This window comes from Protopterus annectens, chromosome 11.part0 (genome assembly GCF_019279795.1).
Source record: "Protopterus annectens isolate FY-2018-M chromosome 11.part0, PAN1.0, whole genome shotgun sequence".
Lineage (NCBI taxonomy): Eukaryota > Metazoa > Chordata > Ceratodontiformes > Protopteridae > Protopterus > Protopterus annectens.
The window spans coordinates 1,141,703,378-1,141,725,591 of record NC_056745.1 but is presented as its reverse complement, the minus strand read 5'-3'; the positions used below and the strand labels follow the sequence as shown (position 1 = coordinate 1,141,725,591).

At 42.3% G+C, this 22,214-nt stretch overlaps 1 protein-coding gene across 2 annotated transcripts in view; it reads right to left on the bottom strand.

Moving 5' to 3' along the window:
• LAMB4 (laminin subunit beta 4) overlaps positions 1 to 22,214 on the bottom strand; it is a 1,139,974-nt gene that overhangs the window by 663,546 nt on the left and 454,214 nt on the right. For both annotated transcript variants that reach the window (XM_044088495.1, XM_044088496.1), the window contains exon 11: positions 11,305 to 11,484. In XM_044088495.1, coding sequence (XP_043944430.1) covers positions 11,305 to 11,484 — 180 coding nt within the window. The remainder of the gene's footprint in view (positions 1 to 11,304; positions 11,485 to 22,214) is intronic.

The window sequence follows — 22,214 nt, the reverse complement described above, 5'->3', positions numbered from 1 at the left end:
GTATGTGTTATACAAATTCTGTCAACAGAAGTAACATTGTATAATTTATTGTAGATCTTAAGGTATACTCCCCTGCTAGGGCGTCCAGCAGCCACTACCATCCTTTTCTCCTTCCTAGCCTACTTTCTCTCCTATACCCTTGTAAATACATAATATTCTTCCCTCCCCCTCAAATTCCAATTCCAATACCTCCTACCTCCTAAAGGGAACTATTGTAGCTAATTCGACATTGGCCACTAGGTAGCGCCTTTGTCTTAATCTATCTTTCTGTCTTGAAACTCTTCTCTCAGGAACACAGTATCTCAAGCTCATATAGTCCTACTCTATCCCTATATCTTCTTACTCTGTATCAGTTAACTATACACTCTCTATCCCTACTATCAAGACTAACATCTCCCACCTTTTTCCACCTTACACTTACCTTAACAAACAGCTCTCCACTGATTGTTCTCCTAGGGCTTACTCCTTCTGTGGCTCTTGGTTTGCTTTCTACCCCTGCTAATACCCATCCCCCTATTTAATTAGCATTACTCTACACCTAACCCTATTTAACTAGCATTACTCTACATCTAACCTTATCCACTCCCCTCTTTGTTCCCACTTTTACTTACTCTTCACTCCCTTCTTCCTTAGGCTTGGCAGTTTATCATTACTGATATAGATTTAGTACTAACTGCCCTGTGCTCTCCATGCTTACTGTGTTACGCTCATCACTTCCAGTCATTACTTGACCCCACCTATGCCTACCTTCCCCTTCAGTTCTTAGGACCACGCCTACCTTATAAATATACCTCTCCCTATGTGCCACCATCTTTATACCCCGGTCTATCCCTTGGCTGCTGTGCATCCCCAGCTTCGGTGTTCACCTTTTATGTAAGTAGCGCATATGTTTCCTCTTGACTCTGTTTGATAAGATAACCTGGCTGCATAATCGGTTACAGGAAAAGGCATCCCACAGTTAAAGGTGATACTGTAATCATCTCAACATATGCTGCTGATACTTACCACTGTTACCAGCTAAATGTATTAGCGTTTGCAGCACATGCTTGTATTTTGCTCTACCAAACATGCCTCAGGCTCTATACAGTGTCCATAACTTTTTGTTGTATGTTGTACTACCAAACAAGCCTTATACTTGTGTTGGTAATGTTTAATTTGTAGTTATCTGTATAGTTAGTGACTAACGACTCTGTTTTATGACCATCTGCTGCTTATGTTGCTGAGGAATACTAAATTTGTAGTTATCTGTATAGTTAGCGACTAACGACACTGTTTTATGACCATCTGCTGCTTGTTATGTTGCTGAGAAATGTTTTTTACGTATCTCCGCTGCTAGTCATGTTTCTCATTAGCAAGAGTACTTGAAGGGGCATCTTTCCAGTTAGATATAACAAATATGCCTCCCAAAAGTGTATCTGCATTATCATCCGCCAGTACCGGCTAACTATTTAAGAGACTCCCAACACATTCTGCTGCTTGCTTGAAAGGCTTGTTTGTAGGAGTCGTTACAACTACTTTACTGTTAAATTGTTTGATAAAGGACACTATTAGTGGCAAGCATCACCTAGAGTGTTTTAAGGACATTTTTGTTGTTTGTAAGGCGTACTTATAGTACTTGCAACAACATTTTTACTATTGCATTACCTGATAACGCATATATTTATACATTTATTGGCAAGCATCACCTAATGGATCCAAGAGTGTTCCGGTGATATTACCACTGGTACCGGCTAACTGTGGCTGCGTGTAGCACTTGGTATGGATTTTAAATCTGTAACTACCTGTTAAATGCTCAAGTGTGTACTTTATTGGGTTGGATATCAGAGTTGCATACAGTAAATGCCACGGTTCAGTAGCGCATGTACTGTTTAGCCTTAGGACCACATTAGAGTATGTTTGGGACTTATTTTGTATAAAACAGGGTGTTATGTAGTAAACACCATGATTCAGTAGAGCGTGTACTGTTCAGCCTTAGACTCACATTAAAGTATGTTCTGGACTTTCTTGTATATGAAAACACTAGGGAATGCTGAATAGTCCCTCTTTACAACAGGAAAGCAGTATTAACATAGCGCTCTAACTATTCTCACCCTAAATATGAGGCTTTCTGAATTTAAAAGACTGTAAAGGGTAATGTTATCAGCTGTGTTGGCGTACTCACATTGGCAAATCAAATGTTTCAAATGCTATCTTGAATAAGAATGTCCCATGTTTGAGTTGAGCCGCCCTTTGCCCGCACACATGCTGTACACTTTGCTCCTGACCCTATAACTGATATTTACTACCTGTGTGCCCAGTTTTTTTGAATCATACGGTGCTGGCTCCATGACAATTCTAGTTGCAACTGGAATGTGTTTGCTATGTAAATGAATCTACCCAACCTTGTACTTTTACTTGAACCTCAATATACTTAAGAATAGCTACTAATAACACCTCATGTTTGTACCAGTATGTGCTTTACCTTAAATGTTTTGTTACCTAATATCTGTGCTTAACATCCTACTTATCTAACCTTTTTGTTTCTCTCTCCTTTCATGCAAACAGTTGCCCTACCTGCTCGTAAGGCACTAAAACTGTGGACCTGGCCTGTCCTGTTGGCCAGATACCTTTTACCACTAACTGCCATCTTCACCCCAAACCAAGGATTTGCCTCTTCTCTCGCCCTGTGAAACAGCCCCTCAAGAACAATAAAACTGAAGAAAGTATGTGTTATACAAATTCTGTCAACAGAAGTAACATTGTATAATTTATTGTAGCTCTTAAAGTATACTCCCCTGCTAGGGCATCCAGCAGCCACTACCATCCTTTTCTCCTTCCCAGCCCACTTTCTCTCCTATACCCTTGTAAATACATAATATTCTTCCCTCCTCCTCAAATTCCAATTCCAATACCTACTACCTCCTAAAGGGAACTATTGTAGCTAATTCGACATTGGCCACTAGGTGGCACCTTTGTCCTAAACTATCTTTCTGTCTTGAAACTCTTCTCTCAGGAACATAGTATCTCAAGCTCGTAGAGCTATAGTCCTACTCTATCCCTATATCTTCTTACTCTGTATCAGTTAACTATACTTCCTCTATCCCTACTATCAAGACTAACATCTCCCACCTTTCTCCACCTTACACTTACCTTGACAAACAGCTCTCCTCTGATTTTTCTCCTAGGGCTCACTCCTTCTGTGGCTCTACCCACTTCGTTCACCCTGTGGGCTCACTCCGCTCCCCTACCCTGCCCCCAAATTCCACCCACCCCCAGTACTACTACATTTATACACACTAACCACACCCCCTGTCAATACAAGCAATCACATAGACCAACAACCCCTTAAAGTGCTACAGCCTACCTCCCACCATTCAATCTCTATCAGCACCCATCCCTGTATACTTACCTACACACTACACTTCTACAATGCCACCTAACACTACCTATATACACTTTAAACCCTTACTCCTACTATCACTTCTACCTATTTTAGCTATACCCTATCTACTTAATTCCTATGAACACCTCAACTACCTACACTTTCATAACCCCATGAAACAAACCTCCACACCAACATTCATCATCCCTCATTGCCACAATTACACATCCTATCCACCAAAGTATTTATCATCCAAATTTCATAGGCTCACTCACATCACATACTACAGCCCTAGAGCTAGAAAACCCCATAACCTAACATGTAAAGGATTAATACTCACTTTGGCAATACAAGTCCACTCCCTAATTGATGGTGATATACACCCAAACCCTGGCCCAAATTCTGTCACTTCCATCAAGCCTAGCACCCCAAATTCTACTAATGCACACCTTGTCAACAGACCCTCCAACTCTCTCCTGATAGCCCATCTCAATATTCGAAGCATAAACAATAAAGTTGCTCACCTACATGCCCTCATGGATGTACATTAATTTGGCATCCTCTGCCTCTCTGAAACATGGCTCAAACCAACCATACAAGATACTACAGTTATTCCCCCTGGTTAGAGCATCCTGAGGCTGTACTGTAACTCTAAGAAAGGTGGAGGAGTAGCTATCTTATATAAATCTGAATTACAAATCACCTCCATTGAGTCTAAACCTCCCCTAACAAGCAACGCAGAAATTCTTATCTCTAAAGTTCAACTTAACAAATGTAAATCCATTTACGTAATCTGTATTTACCTTCCCCCAGGCAACAATATCAAAACCTTAGAAGCTATCCTAAGTTGGCTGTCTACCACCTACCCACAAGAAACCATAATACTTGGTGACTTTAATATAAACTGGATGTCTTGCACATCAGAACATCCTTCTACCCACATCAGCCTACACGGTTTTATACAAACCGTTACAGTCCCCACTAGAACCAATAAACATAATAATAATGACAGCACCCTAGATTGGATTCTCACAAACAGTCAAAACCAATCTTACAAAGTAGGGACCCTCCCAGAAGATATAAGTGATCACTCACTCACCTTCTTAATCCGGTATAAGACTGATACCCCAAACCCAACCATATATAAGAAAATAAGATGTAATAAAAATTTTAACCCTGACAGCTTTCAAAAAGAACTTGCAGCTTGTGACTGGTCACCCCTGAAACACCTACCATTAGAAAAAGCTGTTAAATACTTTAACTCTAAATTTTTATCATTCTAGACTACCATGCCCCAACTCGTATAGTAAGAAGTAGGTCTAAACCAGCCCCTTGGCTCACCAAAACTACCAAACAAAAAAAACCTCCATAGAAACAAACTCTGGGCTAGCTGGTATACAACCAAAAACCTGTCAGATCAACTAAAATTTAGACAATTAAGAAATTAAACTAAAAAAGCCATATTGTCAGATAAAAGAAACTATTACCGCCACCTCTAACAAACCCACCAGAATAAACCTCAAAAATTATGGTCAGGTATAAATAAACTCTTGCACCCAGGTCGCTCAATCACACCCACCCCCTCAGGCTCTAATCTCCTCAGCTCTAACCAAATTGCCAATTCTTTTAACACTTTCTTCACAGACACCATTCAATCTTTGGCCAATCAGCTATCCCCTGACACTGCATCTCCTTCCAATATTATCCCTAACAGCCCCCCAATATTTCAATTCCAACACATTCCTACATCCTTTGTCTGCACCCTTATCAAGAAACTTAAACCCACCACCCTCGATGCAGATCTACTACCTGCAGAATACCTGCAAAAAGCAGCCAAATCTATATCCTACCCCATATCCATCCTCATTAACAGAACTATTTCTGAAGGAACTATTCCATCTATCTGGAAATTCTCACATGTCATCCCCCTGCATAAAGGTGGTAATTCCAAAGATTTTTCTAACTATAGGCCTATAGCCATATTATCCCCTCTGGCAAAAATCATGGAGAAGTGCATTCATAAACAACTATTAAACCACCTCCTAGAAAACAACCTACTAGCTATCTGCCAACATGGATTCAGACCATTTCACAGCACCTCTTCTGCTCGTCTTTCCTTCACCGATGTCATTAATAAAAACCATAATATCAATACTCTATTCTCAGACCTCTTCATTGATCTGTCAAAAGCCTTCCACATGGTCAACCACCAGCTACTCATAAACATACTTAGAAACCTCTCACTGAATCCACTTGCTATACAATGGTTCCAATCCTATCTAAATGACAGGCAACAGGCTGTACTATGGGAGAACAACTTGTCTTCCCACCTACCAATTGCCGTTGGTGCCCCTCAAGGCTCCATATTGGGTCCTCTCCTCTTTTCTATTTTTATTAATGACCTACACTCTGTATTACCTCAAGCCACCTGTATCCAATATGTGGATGACTCCACACTAATGTGCTCAGCCTCTTCACTATCACAACTTCATTCCCTAACCCAAGACATGTTTAACACAGTAGAGAATTGGCTTCTTCAATGATGTCTCATCCTGAACCCAAAAAAAGCAAAAATGCTACTATTTACTCTCACCCGCAGAGCCCCCCTACTGCATTTCACAGTCACATCTAGTAATGGTACAATCATATCTCTGGACTCTACTACAAAACTACTTGGAGTACTAATTGACAACAACCTCACCTTTGAGCCACATATTAACAACACTATAAAAACAGTAAACAAAAAACTAGGTTCCCTCTATAGGATCAAACCCTTTCTTACCCCACTAGCCAGGACCACCATTGCCCGGACCCACCTTATCTCAACACTACTATATGCATCCCCTAGCTATACCAAACTATGTAAAAGCAATCTGAACAAGCTGGCTAGTTCCTACAATAATATTCCCAGATTTGCAACTGGGTCTACCTATAGAACCCAGCATTGTAACAATCTTAATCAACTAGGGTGGTTAGAATTGCCAAGTCTTATTTTATCAAACCAGCTAACTATTGCCCATAAGATACTGTTTCATCCTTCAACTACTCCAATACTAACTAACCTAATTACCCCTACAATAACCTGAAGACCCTGCGCTCATCAAATAAATTACTGGCAAAGATAAGTAAAACCAACAATATGGGTGGAGACTCTTTATCCTCTAACACAGTAGGTAAAACCTGGAATTCTCTCCCTACTGATCTAACCTCCTTACCTTCAATTACCCTATTAAAATCCAAACTCAAACCATACCTTAAATCGCACTGGCTATTCCCCTGTGCAAACCCAGACTAACTACCTCCACTGTCTCCAAACACTAATCTTCTCACTCACGCAAACTATTTTTTTTACTAACATTATTGTTTGTATAACCTTTTTAAAGTTCAAATAGTGCTCAATTTCACTTACCTTATATTTTGTTGTATGTATATCCATATGTGTTATGTAGCTTAGAAGATTCTTTCCTTACTCTTAAGCTAAAATGTAATTTACTAGTAAAATTTGCTAAATCTTAGCAATGTACTTATGTTATTGTGTTTCTATTCTGAAGTGTGGAGCTTTTCTCCCTGGGCCTCCACTGAAAATGGACATATATCCAGTTGGACCAGCCCGGTCAACAAATGTAAAATAAAATAAATAAATAAATAAAAAATACTGACAACAGCTCTTCCTGTTAGCCATTCATTAGTTTAATCTGTGCATTTTACCCATTGAGAAAAGCAGCCTTTCAAGCATTTTATGACCTGACTGCTGTTGCTGCTGCTCTAGAAAGCACATTAGTAATGCAATGCTTTTAAAGCATTAACAAACAGAGTTTTTTGTTTCAATTCATATTTTATTCTGTGGTGATTGTGAATCCTGTGTAAACCCTGGCCATCTGCAACAACTTTATGATATGGCTTCTACCTATAGAAAGCATCTGAGTCAGGTCAGGCAAACAATAGTGGAAACCATATTACTCTTTCTTTCATGTTTTACTGTATTCTGATTTTTGAATACTAGCCTGATGTAGTGACTTTCTGACCTGCTAGTAATTCCATAGAAAGCAAGTGTGTGACAGTAGGTCGGAGGATTAGTAGACACACTATGTTCCTTTTACAACTTCTAGTTTAATATGTGTTTTCTATATACTACTAGACAAATGCACTATGTTTTTATGAGCGGGCTGCTTGTACATCTGTAGGAGCATGATTGATGCAACATTTAAAAATTAGTATGCACTGATGCCCCTTTTCCCTAGCACAGATTTCTTTACTTTAAATATGAACCAGGAGTTGAAGGCATAGTTCCCCAATCCAATGTAAGTCGGAGAGGAACACAAATCCAAAGATTAATTTATCCTGGGAGCTGAAACAAGACTGGAACTATGGATTTACAGGATATTTAAAAGTAAAATGACAGTGTGGGTGGGAATGAAAGTGACGTGTCGAAGTGGGCGTGACTTCTGTCAGCTTAACTTGGACCCTAATTTTAAACACTGGGATTGTCCCTTTAAACATTTTTTCCTTTAAAAAAGGTAGAAGTTTGTGAAATATGTAGTTGGTTAATAATTTGTTTTTAAAGGAAGACCCGATTAGCAGTATGTTTAAGTGTATTCACTATAAATATTGTAGGTTTATGGGAATGGGCACTTTTTGAAGAATAAATAATAAAATATATTGTTTGAATGTCAAATATGATTGTAACAAAAAATGTGATTTATGGAATTTGCTGTAGTTGCATACCTAATTTATTGATGTATTAGCAAGACAATTTTAAAAGTAAAAGTATTTTTACTGGAAAAGGTGTGAGATAAAAACAGCCTTTCTGTTAAGTTCAGTAATAATACATGTTAAACATCACCATACTAGAACTTGCTACAAATAAAATGCTGCTCTTAATAAATTACACTGCCTGTTTAGGTACAATGTGGAACAAAGCCTAACAAGTTTAGAAATACAGTTAATATTTAAATATAACATATTGGCACCAGGTGGTTTGAACATGGACATTAATTTGGGTTATTCAACTTGAATTCAGTATGTTTTTATGACTTTTATTTATATTGTAAGGTATTTGATTGAATATGTTATGGTTCCATAGAAGAAAAATGGAGGATTATGGTTATGTAACCCATGGAAGATATTTTTACCAAAATACTCGGGATGTAATAAAGTGTTCTTTTTCACTGCTAACACTATTTTGTTATTTTTCTTATTAATTTAAGTTTCAGGATGTAATAGTTTTGCTTCTTTTCATTTTCTCTGTTGATTTTGCATATTGTACTAGTTACTTTGAAGCCCATGGCTGCCTGTTCCTCTTGTACTATAGAAATTTTCTGTAGCATTTCCGTTGGACTTCACATTAAATGGAGTCCACCATGCTGGATTAAGTTAGCAAAATTAATAAATGACTAACCAACTACATAAATAAATACATAAATATACAAATAACTAATATTACTTCTCAACTGACCATATGCCCCCATGGGTTATAGTTTTTTTCTAAAATAATATCTACTAGGTTTGCATTACTTGTAAGATTCAGGTGTAGCCAAGGCTGTTGATTTTCATCTGGAGTGCTGAATAGGCCTACTATACACAAATAATATGTGCAGTGATGTCATATGTTAGGCACTCTGTCTCACAGGCACATCTCTGATGTCTGCTGTCTATGTATTATTGAAAGGCAGTCCTAAGCAGAGCTATCCCACAGCTATCCCAGTGCTAGATGAATCCTGATACCTGGCCTGGAGAAATATACCTTGAATTCCTGTTAGTGGTCATTCAAGCTGATATTACCTTACAGCATAAAAAGAACTAAAAGTGACGTTCTTCAGATTGCATCACTTCTGTTTAATGATTTGTATATATAACCACTGAATCTTGCACCTTCCCATAGACACATTCTTTATGTAAATAAACTTGAACGATTTATTGCTGCTTTTTTTTGTCCTTGCTTATCGTAATATTATTAATGTGCAATGTGCATTATTTAAGTACTTAAAAGCAAGACAACTAAGGATTTCTTTGAGTAGTTTACCATTGATAAGATCAGTCCTACCTCAAATTCCCATCTTACTGCAATATGCATATTTCTGTATGCCTTATCACCTAATCTCCTATTATCAAATCACACTTTCTACGTCTTTCAACTTAAAATATGTGAAGCCTCCCAAATCTACCATGTTGTAACATTGCTTTGCAGCATTTTGCTGTGTTCATAAAAAAGCATATCATACAGGCACTCTATCAGAAGAAATGTATGACCTTCCTGCCATCCCATATTTCTCCACAGAATGGATGAATTTGGAATATGCACCAAATCCATCATCACCTTGGACATAATTTTGTTTGCTCCCTTTGCCCTCCTTATTCGTCAATCATCAGACCCCTCCTGACCAACTAATTCATTCATTCTCCACGGCTAATGTGAAAGTTGAATTATTCTGAAAGCTATTGGCCCATTCATTTTCCATGCTTGGACTGAGGGTTGATCAGGAGCAGCAATCATTCTGAGAGTCTTTTGGTGGTTTGAGATTTTCTGCTTTAAGACCTACACTTCACATGCAGCTGGCAAAGGGCCACAAAGGAAACATGCAATGTAATGATCAGAGGGGTACCACACTTATTTCCAGAAAGGGCATTGCTTCCAAGCAGCCCTGTCCCTCCCCTCAAAGCACTTAGTAGTGTTTTTTCTGCACTCCACCTAGGAATGCACACTAGCTTGTGCATCCCCAAGTGTGCGTATACCCTCCAACCCCAACTCCTACATTCCACACACTCCCAACATTTCTCTCATACACTACTGGGGTTGCTGATAAACTCCAGTCACCTGATTCATAGTCAGGGCTCCATCTCTCTGCATCACAGAGCCAGGTTATCATGAAAATAATTAGTGTTCTTTCAAACCCCTCCCTGGTCACTAATGCTCTCACAGTGCATCCTAAACACTGAACCTTTTCAATTGTGGTTGCAGATTCTTACCTGCCACTCTCCAGTTCCAGTGATAAGCAGTCCCCTTCACTCTGTTACCCGTCAACAAGAACTAGATTATGGTTTCATTCTCAGCCATCTCTTTGGTAAGTGTGTGCTGCTTACACATTCATGTTCAAGCAATGAGTGGAGATATCATGTACCCTGCACTCAGCATGATCCTGAATGTACTTCCTCAACATTTAAACCATATCCCAGTTGAAGATTTGGTCTTAGTACAGCCTTACACAAAATAGCAGTAATTAAAGCCCTTTCCAAATTGCCGCACATTGCAGAGGTGATCTGTTTCTTCATCCCAGGTTACCTATCCTGCCATTGGATTAATACTCTTCCAACCAGAGGACTGATGATTAAGGTTTACAATAGCTTCTCTTTCTTGGACAGCAGTGCAACATTAATTCACTCCTGAATGCATTTTGACAGATGGAGCTCTCAAATTGCATGACTTGCAGTCTTCCAACCCATGATACATAATTCTGGAGGCACAAAAGATTGTAGTGACCAGCTTACTGGGAAACATAATGATTCTGCTTAGAAGCTGTATCTAAGTGACATTGCATTGTGTATACTGGTCAGACTAGCACTCTAGGCATTGCATATCAATTCCCATTCATACTTTGATCTGTGATCCCATCTCCCAGATGCATTTACAGCCTCATTTTTGTGCTACCTTGCCAGATGCAACCACCCTGCCTGACAGCTATGTTAACAGAGATCTCCTGCAGTTCGAATTCATCTGTTGTGGCAATACAGAATATTCCTTCGTTTTCTTCTGTAATGATACATTACTTTTTATCAAATACAAGTAGTTTCAATAAGATAAAAGAAGAAGGTGTTCATATTCACTAGGTATTATTAAAACATGCACCTTTGTATTGCATTTGTTCATGTTGCTTTGACTGTACTCTGTAAATATCATGCATCAAAGCTAAGTGATACATTTGTTAAAAAGAATACTTAATACTTACTCTGACAGCCAAGATGATCATTATCACTTATTCCAAAGTATCCTGACTTACAATGATCACATCTTAAGCCTTCCACATTTTCTTTGCATGGGCATCTTCCAGCTATAGTCTGTAATTCTAGATCAGTTTGACTCTCACAGATGCCACCATGGAGTGTCCCATCTGGGTCACAGTTACAGGCTATAGAAAAGTGGGAAATTATATAAATTTAAATCTATTAAAATGAAAATGAATTAATCAAAATGCATCACAATTCTTTCTAGGCAGTATGCATACAGTTTTGAAGCAGTACATTCTTGAAGTTTCAAGGATAGCATTTAGTGAGTATACATTATTAGGACATATAATTGCATTACAATGATTAATATGTGCATTGAGTCTTTTTTGCAATAAACACAACAGTTTTTTGATAAATTAGAAAGAATCTGAAGATAAACAACATGCATTTAAATGTATCAGTAACAATGGAAAATGAGGAAAAGAAAACATGATACAGTTGCAACAGTAATTAGCATTTATGTGTTCATCAGTGTTGTTTCACAACGGTACTTATATAAGTAAAGCTGTGTGTGTGTATAGTTGCTAAACAGTGGGTTGGAATTCAGGGGCAACCTCTATATTGAACAAAGCTGTGCATTTGCTTTGCATTGTACTCAAGGAGTTGTGATGCATAGCCCATTCACGGCTCAGAAGACCATCCTTGCACTACTCAACAGTGATTGTTTGGAGACGCATGTAAATGCATTTATCCGGTGGGAATGCCTATTTGAATTAGAACACTGTACATCTCAGGGCACTGATTTACAATGATTGTTGTGCAGTGCAATGGCTCATAGATATCCATGCTATACAAGATCTCTCCAGACCAGTACACAGAATGCAAAAGTGCACATGAGAATTTGGCCACAAGCACCCATGCATTTCAAAGATGAAGAATCTGAGCAGGATGAAGCAGTGCTAATAGTACCATTGTATACCTCCATGATTTATAATATAGGAAGTCACTGTATATGCAACACAACAGATAACATGCACTTAGCAGAACATACTGTGTGTTTTCATTTTGTATCAACAGGACTATCCAGAAGTTGGCAACTAGCATTTATGAACATAGTTATGCAACAAACAAACAAAGCAAAACAAACAAAAAAAATAATGTATAAGCTAGACAGGATTTTAAGTGTCCAGAATGCAATTTTCTTTTGAATTCCCTTAACTATTTTATCACTGGCAGATTCTGTAAGAAGCATATAAAAATATGAGATGGATGAAGCTATTAAAACAAGGCACTTACACATGAATTACTTTGATATATGAGTGTTACACTTGCGTTTAAAAATTTATTTAACATCTATGAGTTGTTTTAGATTTTTGGCACAGGAGTTTGCCTATTCTGATTCCAAGTGTGATAAATGTCCATTGTATTACTTTCAGGAACAAAAGTACTTGCTTCTTGATTTTTGTTTTGATACTTCATACAACCTGTTACCATGGAAGAAATAAAGGAAGCATACGAACTATTGCATTGCATGTTAGTATTTTAATATACTAGTTTAACTTTGGTTTAAGGCCAGGGTTTTTCTCCTGTTTTTCTGAATTCAGTCTTGCCTTTCAAAAGATACCCAAGACCCCATACCTGTTATAGAAAATAATATTTTTTATTTCAACCATATTACAAAAGGGTTCCAAAAATGTAATGCATTTGTATTTCATGAAAATGGCTTTGTTTTTCATAAGTAAATACCAAATGCCACTCTCCAGATACTCCCCGGGATTCATGAAGCTCGGCGCAAGGCCGGCGTAAGGCTTGCGCCGGCGGTGCATTGCATAGCCGGCGCAGTAGCGCCATATGCATATTAATGAGAGTGCACCGTAAACACAGGCATGTGCGTAGTGTATGTGAGCGAGCCCAAGTAGGATGCGTCAGTAGGCGTGTTTAAGCAGGCAGGCGAAGAGCAACCTAACGTGCTGTCCGCCATAGTCCGCCCAGAATAGAAATGGCTGCAGCCATGGCCCGTGCAGAATGAAATGTCCGCAGAGTATGCAACAAAGTACCCGTCCTAACTAAACAGAGAAGCAAATAAAACCCACGCAGCCCGAAATGTACCTGTCCAAGGAACAAAGGATACGCGTAATACCGTGTCCGTACAGCAATGTACTGTGAGTGTGCATAGTCAGAGAAGGTGTACAGCAGCATGTCAGCACGCCGCACCGACACAGGAGTAGCGACTAAGGTCACCAACCGTCCCACTTTGCGAGGGGCAGTCCCTGTATTGGCATACGTGTTCCGAAATAAAGCATTAAAAACGGGAAGTGTGCGAAGAGTGTAGGTCATAATGATTTCCCGTATTTAATGTAATTGTAGCCTGAATCGGTTATCTCCGTAACTGAAATACCTAAATGTCCCAAGAAACAGAATAAGCTACCAAACTGCCACAACAATAAGCTCATACTTAGGCAAATAAGTGAAGTTCTATGCTATATAGTGACCGTTGTGTACGTGTCGGGCTGTGAAGTCAGATGTGACTCCCTGCACATACAGGTGGTCAATGTAGAAGTCCCACAGAACCACGATAGCAATGTGTGTGTTGAATGAAAGGCGACCGACAAACCCTGTCCCCTGATCCCTGGTAGTCACCCCTGTGCTGTGTGGACAGCCACCCATACGTTGTACAGGGGTGACCTACTACCCCTCGACAGGTATGACTTTGCATTATGTACCAGTCAGCTGTGGGACATGTCCCTGACAGCAGATATGCATATCCGGGAGGCCTCTGCGAAGGATATCTGTGTCAGATGTCCGTCCCAGTATGGCATCTGTTCTGCAAGCATCTACAAACAATGTTACCCATAACACCGCCGTGTGCCTGTACCGTGGAAATGTAGATGTATGACAGGGGTGCACCCACGGAATGGCACCATGGGACACCACCTGTGACAGGCAGTTGGTCTGACATGCAGCCAGCAACTCTGACCATGTGGGTTGTGTCACATAGACAGTTTACAACACATTCTGTGATGTACATGTTCACATCCCAGCCAATGGTTTCATTAACGTTACCTGAGGGGGGTAATGTTATGAAGCCCTTTGCCAGGACGAGGTAGGCTGTATGGACTGCAACACCCCCAGCAATGGGCTGTGTGACCGTCCCGAAAATGTCAACCATGTCTTAAAGGCATGAACCGCCCTGAACAAGACAAACCGTGTGGGATGCAGTATGTATGTCCCCTATGCAGTCATGTACGAACCGCAGTATGATCCCACCCCATGTCTATGCAGATAGGTCTCCTCAGGGTACTGGGACAGTAATAACCAGCCTCAGTGGAGGCATTGGCCCTGTGATGTGGGAATACAGTTGTCATGCGATACAACCTGGGCTCCCTACCTGAGGTGAGGCTATAAAGAAATAGCTGTCCTAACTGTGGGTCCTAATCCCAAATGAGATAGTGGAGTACACAGCGGGCTCACCATCTGGTCTCATGGATGCTTTTCACACTACCCTGGAGAGAGCATGTCCCACCTGTGTGTCACAGAACATTTGGTGACCACAAACCGCTGGTACAGACATCTCCACATGTGTGGTGGAGGGTGTGGAGATGTCCTCACTGGACCTGTCAGCCTGTATGTTGGCAATGTGTGTATGTTGAGTAAACCCCACCTCTATGTGAACCCAGTCAGAGCATATGTGGTAGTGACCTCACAGGTGTCGAGCATAGCAACTGAAGGTGGTATGATTGTCAGCCAGGTCCATGTAGGTATATCTGTGGAATGTGCCCTGGACAATCCCATGACATTGTGTAACTCTACACATATGATGACCAAGGGTGTCACACCTCACAAGGTGTCTGCTCCACCCTGTAGTAGCCACCTCCTCGTGTTGTACATCATGTGTATGGCTGGGGTACACCACACTGGACGCTTGGCATTGGTACAATGAACCACAGTTGGGTAAGTGAATGCCTGGTACATGCAGTCCTGTAGGTACTGGTAGATGGCAAATGTGATTGATGCAGTGGCTGCTGTACCATTGACCACTGGCTCAGGGTCCTTAAAGGAGACCACAGTACTGCGCAGTAGTGTGTAGTCTGCCTCTGAGCAAGCAATGTGTATGTTAACTGGCAACACTCACAGCAACGGATGCCAAAAGCAGAAGCCAATGTCCAAATAACATAGATCAACTTCTGCATGACAATATGTGTTATCATACATGTATTGACATGTGTCTGCCAATTACAATTGGAAATGGCGGTAAGACTGGCCTAAAGTTCCCATGATGTACACAGTCTGGGGTGTTGTTCCGATAATAAAGTGGCAATACCTCCCAATCGTGACCTCTGGGTATGGTATGAAAGTGGTTGTTAACCTGCAACAATGGATGTATAGCATTGGTTTCTGGTGTCGGAAGACATGTTTCCTGTAGCACAACACAGTATGGGTAGTCAAGCACACATACACAATTGCTGAACACACAGCATCAGTGAAACCCACTGCTCACAAGGACACAGTCCGACAAGCTCTACACTTTACATCTGCACAGTGGTGTCCATTGTAGGACCCAAAAATTGTGGAAAGAACCAAATTATGTCTTATTTCAATGCGTACCTGAACTCATTGTCGTCACAGGTACACATATGCACCGCCAGAGTGTTTAATGTTGCTGATAGCTGTGCATGTAATGCAGCACAGATGCACAGAAATACCCAGGGTACCGGGTCAATACAACTGCATCCACATCACACCTCCGCACATGACGGATGTGTAATGGGTACTGTCAATTGTTGCAGTCAAGGGATTCTGGGTATGTAGACACTGTGCTCGGTGTTGTTTCATGAGCAATCCTCCCTCCCGCCCTGTGGGAGGGATGTGTGCGTAGCACCTGCCTCACTCCCGCTAATAATGCAAAACATACTCGGAGAATGCTAAATGTAGGTGTGGAATGTGTACAGCCCTATAGTAGTGTCCAGTAGGCAATTGTCATGGATGGACACCCGTATGTCCAGGATGGCACCCACAACTGCAAACCCGGTAAATGACATAGCCGGTAAGGCATGACACAGGAAATACACATAGGGACCACAGTTGACATTCCACAGACAGAGCCGGACTCGTGCCAACACCGGCGTACACAGCACTCAGTCTGCCAGCAACAGACTGAGGAGCACCCGCCACCGTACAGCGGAACAGATGTACGACCTGTGGAACACATACTAATGGCACACACACAACGTCAAGTAGGATATGTAAGCTATGGCATTCCCACCTATGAAGACAACATGGTTAAATGAATGCATAGGTAAGCAACATGTTCCGGTGGTGTTATATTGGAAATACAGTGACGGATATGTCCCATTGGGATGTCTGCGGTTTATATGAAGCAGTTGGTAACCAGCATCTTTGGATGTATGTCAATTGTTCACAGTACTAAATCAGCTGGTTATGTAGCACCATGTGGAATGGGTAGTCAAACAGACATCCGCGATACCTGAACACACAGTATCAGTGAAATCCAATGCTCACAAGGACACAGTCCGTCAAGCTCTACACTTTACATATGCACAGTGGTGTCCATTGTAGGACCCAAAAATTTGTCTAAAGACAGCTCTTCCACCTTCTTTAATCACCTAACGGAACTCATTGTAGTCACAGGTACACATATGCACCGCAAGCGTGTTTAATGTTGCTGATAGCTCTCCATGTAATGCAGCACAGATGCACAGAAAAACCCAGGGTACCGGGTCCATAGAACTGCATCCACATCACACTTCCGCACACATGACGGATGTGTAATGGGTACTGGCAATTGTTGCGGTCAAGGGATTCTGGGTATGAAGACTCTGTGCTCGGTGTTGTTTCGCAGGCAATCATTCACCCGCCCTGTGGGAGGGATTTCTGCGTAGCACCTGCCTTACTCTCCGCTAATAATGCAAACCATACTCCGGAGAATGCTAAATGTAGGTGTGGAATGTGTACAGCCCTATAGTAGTGTCCAGTAGGCAATTGTCATGGATGGACACCCGTATGGCCAGAATGGCACCCACAACTGCAGACACGGGTAAATGACATAGCCGCGGGAAGGCATAACACAGGAAATACACATAGGGACTACAGTTGACATTCCACATACAAAGCAGGACCGTCGTGCCAACACCGGCGTACACAGCACTCAATCTGCCAGCAACAGACTGAGGAGCACCCGCTACCGTACAGCGTAACAGATGTGCGACCTGTGGAACACATACTAATGGCACACACACGTCAAGTAGGATATGTAAACTATGGCTTTCCCACCTATGAAGACAACATGGTTAAATGAATGCATAGGTAAGCAACATGTTCTGGTGGTGTTATAGTGGAAATACAGTGACGGATATGTCCCAGTGGGACGTCTGCGGTTTAAATTGAGTATTTGCTAACCAGCATCGTTGGATGTATGTAATTTGTCCACAGTACTACATCACCTGGTTATGTAGCACCATGTGGAATGGGTAGTCCAACAGACATCCGCGATTCCTGAACACACAGTCTCAGTGAAACCCACTTCTCACAAGGACACAGTCCGACAAGCTCTACACTTTACATATGCACAGTGGTGTCCAATGTAGGACCCAAAAATTTGTCTAAAGACAGGAATGCCGCATTCTTTCAACACTTAAGTGAACTCATTGACGTCACAGGTACACATATGCACATAAGCGTGTTTAATGTTGCTGATAGCTGTCCATGTAATGCAGCACAGATGCACAGAATTACACAGGGTACCGGGTCCATAGCACTGCATCCACATCACACTTCCGCACAGAGGACGGATGTGTAATGGGTACTGTCAATTGTCGCGGTCAAGGGATTCTGGGTATGTAGACTCTGTGCTCGGTGTTGTTTCGCAGGCAATCCTTCCTCCCGCCCTGTGGGAGGGATGTGCGTAGCACCTGCCTTACCTCCCGCTAATAATGCAAAACATACTCCGGAGAATGCTAAATGTAGGTGTGGAATGTGTACAGCCCTATACTAGTGTCCAGTAGGCAATTGTCATGGATGGACACCCGTATGGCCAGGATGGCACCCACAACTGCAAACCCGGGAAATGACATAGCAGCGGTAAGGCATGACACAGGAAATACACATAGGGACCACAGTTGACATTCCACATACAGAGCCGGACTCTCGTGCCAACACCGGCGTACACAGCACTCAATCTGCCAGCAACAGACTGAGGAGCACCCGCTACCATACAGCGGAACAGATGTGCGACCTGTGGAACACATACTAATGGCACACACACAACGTCACGTAGGATGTGTAAACTATGGCATTCCCACCTACGAAGACAACATGGTTACATGAATGCATAGGTAAGCAACATGTTCTGGTGGTGTTATATTGGAAATATAGTGACGGATATGTCCCATTGGGATGTCTGAGGTTTATATGAAGCAGTTGGTAACCACCATCTTTGGATGTATGTCATTTGTTCACAGTACTAACGCAGCCGGTTATGTAGCACCATGTGGAATGGGTAGTCAAACAGACATCCGCGATTGGGGAACATACACCAGCAGTGAAAAGCACTGGGCAGGTGGACACAGTCCAGCAACATCTAACTTGACAAATGCACATCGGTGTCCATTGTAGGACCCAAAATTCTGTTCAGGGCATGCCTGCTAGCTTCCTGCATTACTCATGTGATCTAATTGTCGTCACCACGTCACAGGTACACATAGGCACGCATGCGTGTTCAATGTTGATGATAGCTGTCCATGAACTACAGCACACATGCACAGAAATACCCAGGGTATCGGGTCCATACAGCTGCGTCCACATCACACTGCAGCACACATGAAGGATGTGTAATGGGTACTGTCCACTGTTGCAGTCAAGGGAGTCTGGGTATGTAGAATCAGGCCTCGGTGTTGTTTCAAAGGCAATCCTTTGTCCCGCCCCGTGGGAGGGACGTGTAGCACATGCGTCACTCTCCACTAATAATGCACACCATACTCCGGGGAATGCAAAATGCAGGTGTGAAATGTGTACAGCCCCATACCAGTGTATAGTAGGCAATTCACATGGATGGACAAGCGTATGACTAAGATGGCACACATAAATGCAAACCCGGTGGAATTACACTGCCGTAGTAAAGCATTACACAACTCATACACATAGGGACTACAGTTGACATTCTCCATACAAGAAACACAGACAACCAGCCGATGAAGTCCAAAGCAAAGACGAGGTACCGTAGGGACCGTCAGTGACCAACCAGAGCACACCAAGAATTAAAGGCAGTCACCATAGTGTCTTGGAGCACGCCGTCTGCTTCATAAGCAGACTTATTCAGACTACATACAATGTAGTTCAACCTACTAAATTTACAAGCATTAATTGGTTGGTACATTAGATGTGCTAGGTACTAATTACATGCCTTAAAGGCAGACAAGCGAACAAACCTTACTTGGGTTACATCCCACACAGTGAGGACAACAGACATTGCTCCGAAAGGTTCAGTATTCAACGGAAAATGGAAAAATATGTACATATATGAAACATGAACCAACATAAAATGTTTTCCAAATCTCTGACTGTGTAAGCTACATGTATATGTCCTACGGATTGTGCCAATATATTAACAGAACTGCAGACACCTAGTAATATGAATGAACCATAATATATACACATAAACCGTATGAATATGAGTACTGTAAAATAGACCAACGAAATGTAAAGATTCACAATGTGCTAATGTAACATTCATTTACAAGGTTACAGAAAGAAATCAATGCAGACATCCATGTGTAAATACTAACAGAAGGCCAGCGAGGTGCTTGCCCTTACATGTACTGGGATGTCGTTCCACAGCATAGTGAGTGTCCGGGTGATGAATCCGTCCCAACAACACGTTCGATTAATGACAGTGTCAAGGTGTACGTCAGCTGCCCTTGTGGTTCTGAGGGATCTACCTTATTTCCGTGAAGCATAGTCATCAGATCTGGGTTCGACGTAGCCGTGCATGCCAGGCACGGGTCACCTCTGGGCAACTGGTATGCAACTGTATACAGCTGGAATACTTTCAGTCGGTCAGTATAACACATATACCTGAGACCCTGCATCCGTTTGTCGAAGAACTGTTGTTGCCTTTCCAGCTGCTGCAGGTGTTGGGTCAGATACATTCTGAACGGGGCATTGTACCCAATCATAGGTCTATTGAGTGATGAGTACAAGGGGACAATGACCTCCCCTGATCTAGATGTGAATCCCTTCATGATGATGTGGCCAATGTGGAAGGCCTACCCAACTATGTTAGCAACATGTGTGTCTAACGAACGGTTAACAACAACACGTGTCCCCAGATCACTGGTAACCCCCTCCGTGTTCAGTGGACTGCCACCTATATGGTAGCTCGGGGTAACCTTGTTCATCCCGAAGGGTATGCCTATGCATTTCCTGGCATTTAGCTGTAGGACATGTCTCTGGTACCACTTATCCACATCTGTGAGGCACTCCTGAAGGATATCTGTGTCAGATGTGTGTCTGACCTTGGCATCCGGTTTGCAGTCGTATGCAAACATTGTCACCCATAACCCCCCTGTGTGTGCGTGTACATTGGAAACGTAGATGCTGGAGATAGTGGACCCAGGACTGAGCCCCATGGGACACCACCTGTGACTGGCTGTGAGTATGACATGGCGCCAGCAACTATGGCCATGTGTGTTCTGTGACCTAGCCCGTTTGCAACCCATAGGGCGATGTATGGACTTACATTCAAGATGACGGGTTTATCAAGTATACCCGAGGGGGGTATTGTGTCGACGGCCTCTGCCGGGTTGAGGTAGGCTGTATGGACTGGTTTACCCTCAGCAATGGCCTTGGTGACTGATTCTACAAAGTGAAACACGTGTAAAGGGCATGATCTGACTATGACCAAGCTAAACTGGGTTGTATCCAAAGTATGGGTCCCCTATGTCCTCATCTATGTGTCCCATTATGATCCATCTCCATGGCTTTGCAGATAAGGCTTGTCAAACTAATGGTATGGTAATACCCAGGGTCAGTGGAGGCACCATCTATGTGGAGTGTGACTACAGTCGCCCTGTGCTACTACTCAGGTACGTATCCTGAGGTGAGGCTAGGATTACACAGCTGTCCCCCGTGTGGGTTAAATTCCCCATAGAGTTCCCGGAGTGCACAGCTGGGACACCATGTGGACCCATGGATGTTGTGTTAACTGCCTTGGGGCCGGATGTGGGTAATGCTGGACATACCAACGGCAGACGTGCCACGTTCCCGAGTCCGATGCCCAAGGGACCACACACATAGCCGGCCTTAGGCATAGGCCAAGTAGGTAGCCGTCTAGGGTGTTGCTATACTCGGGGCACCTTTCCAGACTCTATGTGGTGTAGGTAGACCAGGAGGGGGGTAGCGGGTGACGTATCGGTGGCAACCTCTGCCTAGGTCACCACTTACCCTAAGGCCACTCTTCTCGTGGGTAATACAGCAGTACCCACACCTAGACGCGGGTCATCGCTAGGGTCATTGCTAGTATGGCACATCATCTACGTAAGGAAGGAAACCATATATCCCCAGACAGAATGGCACAGCATAATGCCTGTTCGCCGGGCAAAGGCAGACATACGTCACCCGCGTCGGTGCGGACGTACTGCGAGATGTCCGTTAACAATGCCGACAATGTGTCGCTTTGTGAAACAAACTCCACAGAGACATTCAATAATAGACAACGACGGACAACCCGATGTCCTCGTGTCTGAGCTGTTCAACCTGTTACGCCATGTTAAATGTGTGTAGCACAGCGGAACCGGGCCAAAAAAAGCAACGGACATGTCTGTGGCTCAGTGAACGTCGTCACGCAATGTCAAACCCTTGTAATATTGCGACACAGCCCATACATACCGAGGGTTAG